This window comes from Sminthopsis crassicaudata, chromosome 4, assembly GCF_048593235.1.
Source record: "Sminthopsis crassicaudata isolate SCR6 chromosome 4, ASM4859323v1, whole genome shotgun sequence".
Taxonomy (NCBI): Eukaryota; Metazoa; Chordata; class Mammalia; order Dasyuromorphia; family Dasyuridae; genus Sminthopsis; species Sminthopsis crassicaudata.
In genome coordinates this window covers 312,378,609-312,394,128 of record NC_133620.1, presented here as the reverse complement: position 1 = coordinate 312,394,128, position 15,520 = coordinate 312,378,609, and the positions used below count along the sequence as shown (strand labels likewise).

Genomic DNA, 15,520 nt, shown 5'->3' with positions numbered 1-15,520 from the left:
GAATAAAACAAAACTTTTATGAACATTATGTGCAAAGCTCAGTGCTAAACACTAGAGATACTAATAACAAAGCAAAACATTCCATTTTCAAGCTCACATTCTAATTGGGGAAACAAAACATAGAAGATTCATTGGCAAGCCAAATGAAAAATATTCATGGTCCTTGGGGGTATAGTGGCAAAGTAGATGGTTTTGCTTTTTCTTTAATGTCTTCTGATCATTATTACTTTCTGATAGGTTTTCTGGTTGTTTTTTTTTTTTTTTTTTTTTTTTTTTTTTTTTTTTTTTAATTTGGTGACAACACAAAGGACCCTAGTGGCAAGAATTTTCTTTTCAAAAGATGTGACTCTAGTGCCTGCTGGAATAGTTAACCAGACTGCATCTCCAAGAAAGGATTGCTTCCCAGGATAAGGGCTGAAGAATGCCTAGGATTGCCATTACCAAAGTTCTTGGATGCTATTTCCATTGGGATCTAAAGGGATATATAATAGTCAAGGTAGTAGTGATGGCCATGATACATACTGCCTTCTTCACCTAAGCTGTCTTGCTACTTCAGCTGGGTTGGCCAGCCTACCCCATAAGTAGCAATTGGTGAGGATGATTAGTCCCTTCTCCACAGTAGTTGCTTCTTTGAATGATGGCTGTGAAGGATAGCACTATAAATGGTAGATCCCAAAATGGCCATAATTTCCTAAAAGGTCACAAAGCTAATTGATCAATGTCCCACTTAAGGCAACTTCTTGGGCACTGAAGGGCATAACAGGACTCACCCACATAGAACCAAGTCCCTTCCAACTTGATGTAAGTCTCCTAAAGACCACAGTCACCATATTGCTGACTAGACATATTTTTGTATGAAGACAAGAGTGGCTTGGAAACTGAGTGGATGCCCATCAATTGGAGAATGGCTTAATAAATTATGGCATATAAATGTGATGGAATACTATTGTTCTGTAAGAAACGACTAGCACAATGATTTCAGAGAGACTTGGAGAGGCCTACATGAATTGATGCTAAGTGAAATGAGCAGAAACAGAAGATAGTTATATATGGCAACAAGACTATACGATCATCAATTCTGATGGATGTGACTCTCTTCAACAATGAGAGGATTCAAACCAGTTCCACTTGTTCAGTGATGAAGAGAGCCATCTACACCCAGAGAGAGAACCGTGAGAACAGAATGTGGAATACAGCATAGCATTCTCACTCTGTTATTTGCTTGTATTTTATTTTCTTAGTTTTTCTTTTCCTTCCTTCTTGATCTTTTTCTTGTGCAGCAAAATAACTATATAAATATGTATACATATATTGGATTTAACATGCATTTCAATACATTTAACATATATTGGAGTACCTGCCAGGTAGAGGAAGGGGTAGGGGGAAGGAGGGGAAATTTTGCAACAAAAGGCTTTGCAAGGGTCAATGTTAGAAAAATTACCCAGTCATATGCTTTGTAAATAAATTAATTTTAAAAATAAGCTGAATGGCTGAATCTATAGTAACTAAGAGCCACTACATCTTTGTTTCATATCCTTGATAGTTAGGACTAAATAAATCTCCTTTTGTTAACTGTTAAGTGACTTAAATTCCTCCTTTTGTCCTAAAATTGAAATTGAACATAGTGCTGGTGACAAACTGTTTGTTTTCTAATGTGTGATACCAGTTCCACCCACTCACTCATTTTTGTAGTCTTATGTACATACCAACTATGTAAGAAAAAGTATATTTCACTCCTTTCCTCCCTTTTCTTCCAGAGAATATTCTTGTGTAAGGAACATATGGTCAACACAAATCACAACTTTAGTATCTTTTCTCTCACTTGAAATAACATTTGATCAAATGGAATTTTTTTTTTTTAAATCAATCTCATAGAAGAATGATGACAGCTTCTTTAGCATGGACACATGTCTTTCATTAGTGGTCCTGCTGAAATGTTATTACAACATCCAGTTAACATTCTGGAAAATTTGTCATCTCTGTGACTATAAATATATAAACTTTTGCTTGCCTCAGACAACTGACTTGTGTTGGTTCAGTTGCCATTGGGCACAGATTTTAAGTTGACAAGCTTTCAAACTTCAAATATTAGAACACATGTGAATTCCATTTTGGGAAGATAAACCTCACAAACTTCAAAAGGAATCACCTAATTTGAATCTTTAAGAAAGTGTCCATAAGATTGAAATTCCCTCACTTCCCATTGGAGACTTCATTCTAAAGTTGACTTCTACTTTTCAATCTTCAATCTACATTTAGTCATTGCAACTGAATAAATCTGGATGCCAAGCATATCCTCAGTGAAAGTGAACAAGACTCACAAAGCACAAGAAGCTCAACATAGGTGAAGAAAAATTATTGTATTCTGTCCAGTATCCTAAGACACAGGAGACAAATTAGGTAAAAAAATGAAGTATTGAAGGCAAAGCTATGTGGCCAGGAAAGAACAAGAAAACCTTCTGATTTTGTTCCCCTCCCATATAATTGTTCACCCAAGAGCAGTAGCGAACCATCCTCCAAGTACGTGGCTTAAAAATATTGCAGTAATATGCTTGTTCAGGCCTAATAATAATTGGGCCATTTGTAGACCATTCACCAAGTTTTGGACATAAAATTTCTATATCTTATTTGGTGCTATTTCCTTTGAGTATTGCTACTGCAACTACTCCACCCCCTAGTCTGTTATTTGAACATTGTGCCTATTCTGGTAAGGTTGTTTTGTATGTGATGAGATCCTACTAGAGTCAGTTCAGAAGTGCTGCTTTCCAGAGGCTACATGAGCCAAACTCTCATTTTTTGACCATTTATCTCTTAGGAAAAGGCTTGTGAGAGCATCTCTTTCTGTTAACATTTAATGAAGATTTTCCCCCTCAATTTAACAATCAGCAATGAACCTCTTAGCCTAGTATTTATTTTGTACATGCAAAACAGTTTTTTTTAATTCTATGAAGTTAAAATTGTCTAACACCATTTATTTGATTGTTTTCCAGAATAAACATTTCCTTCAATCAATCTTCTTATGGCATTAACTCAATGTCCTATAATCTTTTTTTTGCTCTTTCTTCTTAAAACCCTTCAGCTGAACATATTATGTGGTCTCATCAGGCAGACTATATTAAAATCTAACATTTCAGTATGCAAATATATTCTGTAAGAAATCATAAATTTTAAAATAAATAATAAATAAAATAATAAAATAGAAGTTGTATATATATCCACAAGGATTTTCTAAATAGGTGGGGTAAGTAGGTGAAGAGAAGCCTTGCCCTCCCTTCTAAAGGGAGTCTGATCCCTGATTGTAGAACAGAAAGGTTCATGAGGCCAGCCACTCTTTTCCTATGAGAGGAGATAACAAGCTAGAATCATATGTATTTAACCCTTCCCCCCCTTTCCCTTCCTCTCTTATCCCTTCCCAAACTAAATATTGTTGATGTGGGGGCACAAGTTTTTTTTTTGTTTTAGTTCAGAAGCAGCAAAGTTGCTGTCATTGGTTGATATACCACAGACCTACATGTCTGCCTGTTCACCAAAAGCAAGTTACATAAAAATCAATTGCAAATAGTAACAGAATGAAAACCCATTTATGGAACAAATAATGAAGAAAAATTGGAGAATTCATATAGATAAGAATATATAAGAAAATAGCGAATGAACTCGATGAGAGACAGCAAAGCCAAGAGGCTCTGATCTTATGCTAGAGTGAACTCCCCTGAATTCTCTAGGGAAGCAAGTTAAAATCTGGGATATGCTGGACTAGTTTTTCTTTATATGTCTGCCTTCCAAAGTTTTTTTCTCCCCCCATTGGTCTATCCCTGGATAAAGCAGGAATGAAGAATGTCTTCTCTATAAAGTTCTCCCTGTAATCCTCTCCACTAAATTAGTCTTCATGCCTAAGAGCAGTTGACAAAAATCCTCAAGTTTGAGACCTGAGTTATATCTGTTATACAGGAGTTTTCCCCTCAGATACATGTTTAATTAACAATGCAATAACATCTCTATTTACTTGTGTATCTGACTATATTAAAATGGGAATCAGATAAACCTTCTATTCTGTAATGGTTTCAAAAATATGATTATTTGTTTCATGCAGCAAACTAGTGAATCCTCTTTGCTCACCCTCGGTTAATTTTTTTTTTTTTTTAAGTGGGGTAAGGATCTGGACACTTGATTTCATTCACAGGTGCAGAAGTAGAAACTCCTCCAATGCAGTTCTGCAACTAATAACTACTATGTGTCCATGACCAGTATCTTATAGAAAATAGTTTGAGTTGCTGAAAGGTTAAGTGATACTAAAACAGCTGAGAGGATTGGAATCCAAGTTTTCTTGATTCCAAAACATGCTTTTTATGCAGTCATGCTGCCTCTTTTCATGTCATCACAGTGGCTAAATGTCAAGTTATATACTTTCAAAACGAAAACTGACAATTACAAGCAGCAAAATTCCCATTGGAGATGGTTTGTCCAAAAGGATGAAATATTTCTTTTAAAAGCATCAATTTCTTAATTTTCCTTTGAACCAGCAAGCACTGCTTTTGTATTTCCAAATCCTTAATTGGGAAACTTTGTTTTGTGCCGATATTTCTTGCAGATACAGTGAGATCTGTTTATAAGTAATTTGAAAGGTTTGGGAACTTTTGTGTAGTTTGGGCTTTGTGAAAGGTTTTAGGAATTTGACATTAAGAGAAACAAGCTGAATTTAAACAAATCCACACTAAAGATTCTCCAGTGATTCCACAGGGAAAAAAAACATTTTCGTTGTTATTCCATTTGTGTGCTTACAAAACATCTTGAGGGAGAGAAGATACAAAAGAAAATACATTACCAGAGAATAAAGTAATTGAATAAGGCTAGGCATTCCAAACATAATGTGAAAAAACTTATTAGAAATCCATTTATCTCCTATCTCCTTTATAAAATGAAAGGAGGTGGGAAGAGGTGGGTAGTTAGATTAGATGATCCCGAAGGTCCTTTTTAAATATGACATTCAAATAAAGATTTAATGCAAAATGCAGGCTATTAAGGAAATTCTATATAGAAGTCTTTTAATTTTTGTCTTATACTGTTAGAAAAACAGAATATAGAGGCAGCTAGTCCTGATGTCAGAAGGAGAGGACCCAAGTTCAAATCCTACCTCAGATACTTAATACACTTCATAGCTGTGTGATTTTGGGCAAGTCACTTGACCCCAATAGCCTTACCAAACAAACAAAAAACAAATGTGCCTCCTTTCACTAAAGGAAAAGCTTAGCAAAGCAATTTTTAAATTAAATATATACCTTTAAAAAATTAATGCAAAGAAATTTTTTCCTTCCTTGTTAGCTGAAGAGGTCAATTAAGCAATTTAATTGAGCCAGATTATGTTCAGAATAGAGAATACTCAATATTATGGAAAAACCCTTAAACATGGTCACATGAGACCAACTTGAATGTACTGTCTCCTCTCCACCCTATTATCTTATCTGGATTTTCTTCATTAAAGTTCTTCCACCCTTTCCTAGATCAAAAATTTTGCTGTGTGGTCCTTTTTTTGGAAAAACAAATGAACCCACCACTCAAGATGGATATGTAGCACTGGCTTCCTAATATTAGAATGTAATAGCTTCTAGTTTATTCAGTGGCAACTAACTTTCCAACTACAACATAGCCATGTTGTAAGAAAAAAAAAATCACCCTCTACCTTTCCTTTTTTCTCACTCTACTAACCCTCTCTCACAAATATTTTAATGCAGCTTAGACATTTAATTTTCAGAAATGTATAAGGAAGGAACTGAAAGCGTATTTTTACAAGTTCTTTCAGTTCATACTGATGTTAAGGCAAGTCTGATATTTTCTACGGGGAGAGTGTGTGTTCAGTTTGACAAATTATGCATAACATGAAGCACAGTGACAAAATCATCATAACATCCTACTCCTAAACTCCATCACACAGCTGTACCAGATCCTCAACTAAATTAAAAATGAACCTTTTTGATGCTCCATTTACATCTTAGTCTTAGAAGCTGCTATTTGCCCTAAGAGTAGCAAAGTCATTTTTCAAGACAGTGGTTCTTTAACAACTGAAGAAATAGGATCCTGATCACAATTGGTCAGGACTTCATTCTGATAAGTAGAAAAAAAAAAAATCATGGCCAGTTTTGTTAAATACCAGTGAACCTACGATCATTAATCTAAGGCATACTCTTAAGGCAGAGAGAACTCTGAAACTATTAAAATGAAGTGGAACCCAAAGATCTTATTTGGGGGGGGGTAGCATCTAGAAGTGAGAAACAATTTTTAAAACACTCGGCTTCTTCACTCATTTCCACTAACTAGGATTTCCAAACTTTAATTTAGGCAGGCTGAATCCAGTCAAGAAAGAAATACTTTTTTTCTTTAAACAGTTCACATTTATTATTGATAACAATAAAAAAATCTTTTAAAGACTAGCAGTATCTTATTACCAAGAGTGAGGTAATATGTTTATAATCATTTACAGAATTCGATATGTAAATAATGAATTCAGGAAGAAGGATAGGCTAAGACTAGTAATACAGGGGAGAAGCCAAAAGAATCATCAGTGCCAGAAAAAAGCAAAATGAAAGCAGTAATAGTATCACACTTTGGGAATGGGGGAAGAGGCAAAAAAGCAAAATTATATAGGCATATTGCAAACTGCATAATCAGGTTATGTTTGTCACATCAATTCTCATAAAGGGAGAATTAGATCTTACTTTCCTCATGAATAAACCTTGTAAGCATTTGTGTAGCAATGGACTTTGGGCTCTTAAAGACATACAAATTTTCATGGAAAAAAGACATGTCACTTTTGAGCCAACTTAAAATGGCTACAATTCAAATAGCTCTACAAACATCTCTGGGCAGATGTAGATTGTTGAATGAAGCACTTTCTTTGCAGCTGTCAGCAAAATCGCCATCTGAGACAAACATAAGGAGAGAAAGAAGAGAAGAGAGGACCATCTTCAGGTCCTTATAACTTGGAAAACAGGAAGCACTATCTGGAAGCAACACAAATGCCACTGAATTAAATAACCCTTATCATGCTTTCTGAAAACATCATTCTGGTGCCAATATTAAGCTCATCCTATGAAAGGCAACACAATTAAAGTCTAGAAAGGTAGGTAATTAACATAAAAGCCAAAGAACTCTTTCAGGGCATACATTAGTTTTGGAAGAACTTAATTAACTGGGGGGGGAGGGGGGGCTGGATTTCTCAGCCATGTGCTATTTATTCCTCCCTCCCTTAGCTTTTTGGCCCAACACAACACCCACACATATACCTACACACAATACCAATGCTCTCTGGCCAAACAGACAGCCCAAATGATGCCTTAATAAATTTGTTGTTGTTGTTTTTTAATTCAGTCCAGAACTGATACACATACAATGAACTTTTTTAGGTTTTGGCACAATTTCTAAAAGCAACATAAAAGCATGCTTTCAACATCTTCATTAATGAGGCTTCTCCAGTTCCACTTTAGGACCCATTTTTAAGTTAACCTGCTTTTCCCACAAAAGGATTATATTAAAGAAAAGGCAGGATTTTGGTTTTTGTCCTTGAGAATTTAAGAGAAAAACATAAAAGGCAAACTAATTGCATGTTTTGATTTCCTTTTTTGGAGGATTCTGTTGTAATTTGAACTAAGCTTCTGTTATAAAGAAAAGGAAGATTCAATTCTTGTATACAAAGCAGAACTACAAAAGCTGCTCTGCTGAATTAACAACAAATGCTGATGGTGATAACACAAAACTTAGGCTGGTGAATGAGAAATGTTAGGAAATACTACAAGAAGTAATGGCTGCTGGTGACATGCTATTTTCCAAATGAAATCTCCTTAGTTAATAAAGATTTAGCTTCTGAAGACCATTAGCTTCAAGAATGCATTGTGGTATCAGGGATATAAGAAAGAAGCTATAAGTTCAGGAGACAGTTTGGGCACATAATGCCCAGATTTAGATGAATCTCAGACATGAAGAACAATTCCCAAGTGAAGGGGGAAAAGCTCAAACTGAAAACAATTGTACATTTTCAAGCAGAAAAACCTGATAACCAATTTGGAGAGCAGGGAAATTGTAGAGAAGGGCAAAGAAATGAAGTTTACAAATGTAAGAGCTTCCTTTGAGTAAGGACAGCCCCTTTTCATTGAACAATACTTCAAATCAGCCACAACAGGGCTAGAAGTTCCCAATGAAGATGTGAATTATTCTATATTTAATAAGGGGCTTTGTGGAGGGAAAGGTGATCAGTAAATTATTATTTTACATGTAGAACATTTCAAAAGAATAGCAGGAAGAACATGAAAGGACAAAGATGGGATTTATGTGAGACAAGCTGGAAGGTTTCTGTTCTATATAGGAAGAAGGAATTGTCTAATTTATGAAGGTTCTCTTAGGAATTCATTCACTAATGCACCATGGTAGAGTTTGTTGGAAAAAAATTTTTTGCATCAACACTTTAAATGGTCTACTTCTTAATCAATGTATACATACTATTCTTTTCAAGAAGAGCCCTTGTGCTTTAGTTTGATTTTGTGCACATTGTATACAAAATTTATGGCTACTGAGTTTAAAGTTAGGTTTAGAATTAAAACTAACTATTCAAATTAGCTTCAGGCTCAAAATCACTACATTTAAAATCTGAACCACTATTTTTCTATCTAAGAGGATCTGAGAGGGATTTGCACAAATGTCATTGCTGAGTATGCTGTAGTGCAGCTGGCTGTCACCGAGGAAGTCCTGCCATCTCATTTCATCTGTGCATTTTTCACTTGTGCTGCTGCACTACCTGGAAATCAGGGAACTGGAATGAGACTGGTTGGAAGAGGTTGTGGCAGCACTTAGCTGGGAGAAACCACTGTGACTTGATTCCAGGCTGGTCATAGAACCTCTGAAATAGAACATATGCAAAGAAAGAGATTTTAAGAGCTTTTTTTTGGTGGTTCGGTAATAAAGAACTGTATAACAAACCTAAATATCCCTTTTTCCACTATCATCTCTTTCAAAGATATAATTTTAAAACATGTCTGCAAAGCCTTCCTTGAACAATCGCACATAACACCGAAACACTTTTTCTGAAGTTAATTTTGTATTGTTTATTATCTTCTCATCTACTAAATTTATATTCTATGAGGTCACGGTTTCTAGTTTTTATTGAAATTCTACCCTCTGGTTTCCCCTCTGCCCTTTTGTCACTGACCATGAGAACACAGGTATTCATGTATGCTTGCATGGACACACAAAAGCATATAATACACACAGTGCCATTCTGTATAAATACTAAAAATCCTTACACATATACATACATGGCTAGTACTTATAGGGTCCTTAAGAACATTTTAAGGTCATGCAGACTGAACTAAAATTTGAAGAATTCCTATATGTGTGGACACAAGAAGGATCTGTACCTGAAATCTTCAGAACCAATCACTTCTGTGTAGTACATCACTTTACATTTGTGAGAAGAAACCTGTAGTGATGCCAGCACATCATCAACTCGTGGTAAGCTGGTTGTGGCACAAGCTGGCATGCTGTGAAATTTCCATTGTAAAATATAGAAACCTGGCCATCTGGTCACATGTGAGCCCTAGAAACCAAGGGACATGAAAACAATTTTTGTAGAGGATATTATTTTCTATGACTATTTTCTTTCTGGATCTGACAGAAACAAAGTTGTTTTATGTTTGAGTCTCACTTTATTGACCCTATGCTCAAGGTATATCATTTTGGTTTCACTTAGACATTTAAGGCAGTTTTCCCTCTTAACATTCTTGTCCAATTATGTCACTAGAGCATTACAGGATTAAGGAACATGAGATAATTTAACTATTGCTTGCACTAACAATTTATAGAACAAACTGGTGAAATCCTTTTCCTATAAAACTGAAATTGGAGGTAAGTGGACCATGGCATAATGCAAAAAGAATTCCACTAACTACCTACTAATAAAGTTAGCTTTAAAAAAAAAAAAAAAAAGTTTAGCTTTTGTGTCTAGAAAAAAGAAGATAATATTCATCCTTGGGGAAAAAATCTGAAGGCAGCAAAATTATGGATTTACCATGAAAGGAAGTACTGGAAGAACTATGATTCAGTCAATAAAAATTGACAAAAAAATGGAATCAATAATACATTTTAAATGTATTGTTATGTTTAATAATACTTATTCATTTTGCTTTGGAATTATTTCCTAAAGGAGAGTTTTGGCCAAAAATATTTTAGAAGTCTTTTGATTTCCAGTTAAAAATGTGTGCATGGTTGTTTTCTAATAAAGACTTTGAGCTATTTTCTTGTGAAAGGGAGCCACATGAAACTAAAGGTGATGATTGATACATACTGTGAAAGTATTTCCTTGGAAATGGGCAAATATCATTGCTATGGTGGGTTTTTTTGTTTGTTTGTTTGTTTTGGGGGGGAAGTAGTGGCAGGTAGCAAATGGGGTTAAATGACTTGCCCAGGGTCACACAACTGCTAAGTGTCAAATAGCTGAAGTCAAACTTGAACACAGATCCTTCTGACTCCAGGACTGGTGCTCTATATCCACTACCTGATCTGTTTTCCAAATGCAACAACAACAAAAAAAAAATTCTCAGGAATCTGAATGCCTATGACAGATTTTTTTTAAAAGTCCATTTCTACTAAATATGAACATCACTGGCCCTGTCATTTTGACTATGGATTCTAGTTTAATTCTTTAAAAGTTGACTCTCCTTTAATAATTTCTTTCTTTAAAGATTAATACAGGAAACCCCTATCTTCCACTAGCATAGGGAAAGGCAGCTATACCAAACACAAAGCTATACCAACTACTAGAAACTTGTTTTCAGTACCACATGCCTACACTAGAAATAGGAACACAAACAGCTTTACCTGAACACTTTCTCCTTCTTTGCAAGTGAGTGGGGATTCCACCATACTATAGTCTCGTCCCAGCTGCCACATTTTGTCTATTAATTGCACATTATTTCCTACTGGAGAAGTAATGCTGTGAGCTCCCACAGAATCCTTTTTAGGAGGTTGTGGTGATCTCTTGGAGTGATAGATGTTAAAAACAATGTCACCTTTGCACACATCAAAATCCCAAGTGATCACAGAAGAGGCATCCACAATTTGAATAAGAATCTGTGAAGAACAAAAATTTAATCAATAAATATTAACCATTCAGTGTATACTAAGTACAATTGCTGGGAATCTGAGAATTACAAAGAACTGTTCCTGCCTTGAAGACGCTTAAAATATAGATCCCAGCTTCTGTGGCTGTGACTCCATATGGGGACTCATAACTGAGTATAGGGGTCATGAAATTATGATTTTTTTATTAGTAAGTCTTTGATTTATATATGTATTATATATACCCATATGGCTGGGGTCACATAAAAATTTTTTAGGGGAAACGGGGTTGTGATACAAACTGAGATCTTTTTGGAGAAAAAGTGATGTGAACTGTGTCCCCTTTTTATCTGTGAGGGAAGGGTGATTCAGAGTCTCAAGCTCTCCCCTGGGAGGGGCATACCTTTCCCAGACAACACACTTCCCAAGATAAGTAATCTTATTCAATTGGAAAGTTTGGCCTGGGACATAGTCAACATCCTCTATCCAGAGGCTCAAACTTCTCATTCAATCTCATTCAAGTAATCTCATTCAATTTTGAATTGAATTGAATTGAAAATCAGTCTCTCAGATTCATCCAAAGATCAAAAAAGCCTCAAACCTGAGCTCAGAAGACTAACAAAAGGGGACTCTGAACCCCGAATCTAAGAAAACTGTCTTCTTAGCATACTGTTACCCACCTTTGCAGAAGTTCTAAAAGGACCTTGCCCACTAAGAAAGCTGTCTTCCTAGCAAGCTCTATCCACTTAGTGCAAATAACCCCCACTTTTGCTACAGACTTTGGGTTTGCAAATTCTTTCATAAGGAATCTGCTTATCCAGAGGGGATCTCTTACCCTCAATTTTCACACCTCATAATTTGGTGGCCCAGTATGGGGCTCCCTAAAAGTCTGGCCAGGTAAAGCCTTTTCTTCTTGTTTATTCTATAGCTAGGACACCCAAAAATTCCTGGGAAAATAAGGGTCGTTGGAGCTCCATGATTGAGCACAATTCTCTCAGGGATGCCTGAAATGGGATCGTTTTTTGTTATCTTTCCCTTTCCGGGGACACCTAAGAGAAGGACAAGACGCTATAGAACCTGGGAAATCTAAGGCTTGTGGCAAAATGGGGCAATTCCCCTTTACTCCTAAGGATTCTTTCTTAGGCGGTCTCTCAAAAAAAGTGACAAATTCAACTTAAAAGATCTCAAAACTAAAAAGCTGCACTGCAGGATGCTGTTTAAATTTGCTGGAGGAAATCAAACTCCCTCCTTCCTGCTCCTCTAGGGACACAGAGGATCCCTCCTTTGCACTCCCATGCAGTCCTTAACAGGAGGCTTCTGAATCCCTTCCAGAACAGGAACTTATGTCCGATAATATTTCTTTAACTCTATCCCCCTCACCTGAACCAGATCCTGAGACTTCCCAGCCCCCACTCCTCCATCCCTCTGATACAAGGAGTGGGACACCTTTTTCTCCTTCTCAGGATATTGATTTTAATCTTTGCCCCCTGAGAGAAGTAGCACTCTCAGGGAGAGATACTCAGAGCAGAGGTGCCTCTTTTAATGTCAAATCTCTCCCAGACTTTTTGAGAGGTCCAAGGCCAATGCCCTTCTTTATCTTTCCTGGGAAAATGTAAATATGAAACAATCTGCCCCAGATACACGGAGGAAGCTGCAGAAGCCAGTTTTGGACCCTCAATAATTTCTCTCCCTCAGCTGCTGGAAACAGCTGTTGGAGTTTTTAATAATAAGGATCAAAGTGTAGCAGAGGAAAAAGACCACAGAGTTAAAGAGAGATATGGAAAACAATCCCTACTCTGGGCTGCTGACATTTCCGGGAACCATAGAGGTTTGTGCTTTAGGTGTCATGGAAACTTTCTGAGGAAACTCCTGTTCTTGCCCTGAATTCAACCAGGAATGAATTGAACTGGAAGAGAGACTGCCTACAGGGGACAAGTTGCCCCCCCAATGCCCTGCCCTCCAGCAGGAATTTGGGGCTTGGTCAAGTTTCCCCTAGCTCCACCACAAAAGCCCAACACCCAGATGTGGCTGTAAGACAACAAAATTTCTTTTTGCTATGGGGATTTCTTCATTCTCCATCTGGCACTCTGGTCTCACATGCCCCTCTCCCCATAGAATGAGGATGGCAGGGGAATTTAAGAATTGTTTGAAGACTTTTCCTCTGCCTTGCCAGCTGGTGACCTGTTATTTAAACACTCATTTCTTATTATTCCCTCCTATTCTGCTCTTATTAGGGTGTGATTTAATGGTGAAATTGGGGACCCAATTTTCTCAGACCTCCAAAGTCTCCCTGAGACCTTTTTTCATTAAACCTTTTTCTCTCTAAAGGTCCTTAAAAACCACTCAAAATTAAATGCAAAATATAAATCCATAGCAGCTTATCTATCATTCCAGGCATTTTTACCAATTAAGAAAAATTATCTTAGGTACTAAATGAATATTTAAATCAGATGATCTAGTATAGAATTCTCCATTCAGAGAACAAAAGTTTTTATTGGAGAAGGGAAGAAGGGAGTTTTGAAAACTAAGAGAATGGATTTCTAAAAGAAAAGGTCTGAGGAAAAAAACAGGCTCGCCAAAACAAACTTTAGAAACTCTGTGATTCTGCATAGGGTTGCTGACAGTTTAAGTCTAAGATATTATTACTAGTTTGGAAGATTGTATATCTCAATTTCCCCAGATTTAGTTTTTTTTTTATATCTATATGATATCTTCCCATTCAATTACAACTTTAATGTAGATGGGAGCAAGGGAGGAGATCTAGGAGAAAAAGGTTAAAAATATATATACATACACCCACAAACCTCTCTCTTCCTTTTAAAAATTTATAAACTGTGGTTGGAAAGAATTTCCCTTTTTCTCCTGGGACCATAATGTGACAAATAGATTTATTTGGTTTCCACAGTATAAAAATTAAATTGGAGATAGGAAACAAATTAGAAAATTGAAATCTACAGGGATTTGGAGGGTGGTGGTGGAAAGGGCTGGACATTATCTGACCCCCCCCATACTGTAAGAATATAAGCTCCCTGGAAGCAGGGATTGGGTTTTGTAATCAGGATTGGTGGCCTGAAATTTGAAAAAAACTTTTGTTCTTTGCACCCCCAACTTTCTACAGTTATCTTCTCCTTCTAGAATGGAAGCTAGGGGGTCAGGGACTGGTTGAAATGGGAAACACCCTAATATGTTAAGCATCTGATAGCCTCAGGCTTTCTTACCTCATTTTTTCCCCCCCAAAGAAACTGTGCTTTAGAAACTCCAACCAATGGGAAAGGAGACAAGGGACTGGGGAGGAGAATTCACTGTAGGGGAATAAAAAAGGGAATGCCCTTGGCCTAAATCATGCTTTGTGTGTCAGAGACTTCACAGCTTTTCTCAAGAGAAAGAAATAAACTTTTTTCTACTTATACTTTTGATTGTTTTAGTAGTTGCTACTGTCCCACACAATAAGGCTGCATTTCCTCAAGGAAATATACAGAAATCTGTACAAAAATTTATAGAAATGTACAGAAATTTCCTGTACAGATAAAAAATATGCTCTACAAGTAAAAATATGCTAATATAAAAGATTATACTTAAAAGATTAAGTACCATATGAGTATTAAAGATAATAACTTGTTCTAAGACTTGAGAGAAGGGAAGATCACTTAAGTATGGGATAATTAGTGAAAAGCTCATGGAACAAGCAGTATCTCTAAGAATGGTCTTATAATAGGAGTCCAGACAAGCAGAAATAAGAAAGACATTTCAACCTTGGCATAGCATAAATAAAAGTGAATTCTAAGAACAGTGAATAGATCAGTAAGACTGACTTCTAAGATGGTTTAATAACTCTGATGGCTCAACAAAATAGGTACTCCTTCCAACAAAGAAGACCACATCTTATCCAAGTCTTCTCATCCTTTGTGATCTAATTCATGTCCTCCAGGACATGAATTCAAGTGGTGCTATTCATTATGTAGGAAGGCCTCCCACTACAGGCACTGTGTGAATATCAATGAGGGAAGAAAGCTCCCCAATTAGATCCAAATCAACAAGCATTTATTAAAGTACTCTGCCAAGTGCTAGAAATACAAAATGTGGAATTAAGACCCTCGGTCCATTTTATTTGATAGTGCTTATAGAAAGCTTGACATCACAAAGGCCTGTAGTTAGATAAAACATTGTTAACATGAAGAAACCAGGGAGAAATATTATCATGAGAAAGAATGCTTCCCTTAGGCAAGACTTTGAGCACACACTCGACTGGTAGTACTTGTTTCTAGAACATTAGCTATCATAATTTGGTTACTGCTGTCTCACTAAACATAACTTTATCAACTACGTTCTTCCCTCTCCCAAAATTGTATTGTTCCCTGCACTCCCCCAACTACCATTGTCTTGCTGCCTTTTACCTCCCCACTCAATTTATTGTCTTCTC

General features: G+C 36.4%; 1 protein-coding gene across 1 annotated transcript in view; it reads right to left on the bottom strand.

The window, feature by feature from the left end:
• Window positions 1-6,363: 6,363 nt before the first annotated feature.
• Window positions 6,364-15,520, bottom strand: part of SEC14L1 (SEC14 like lipid binding 1) — a 95,844-nt gene continuing 86,687 nt past the window's right edge. The window contains exons 14-17 of the mRNA XM_074260227.1: window positions 10,861-11,112; window positions 9,402-9,580; window positions 8,783-8,884; window positions 6,364-6,914 (exon numbers count right to left, since the gene is read on the bottom strand). Of these exons, the coding sequence (XP_074116328.1) occupies window positions 6,899-6,914; window positions 8,783-8,884; window positions 9,402-9,580; window positions 10,861-11,112 (549 nt within the window). The 3' untranslated portion in view covers window positions 6,364-6,898. The remainder of the gene's footprint in view (window positions 6,915-8,782; window positions 8,885-9,401; window positions 9,581-10,860; window positions 11,113-15,520) is intronic.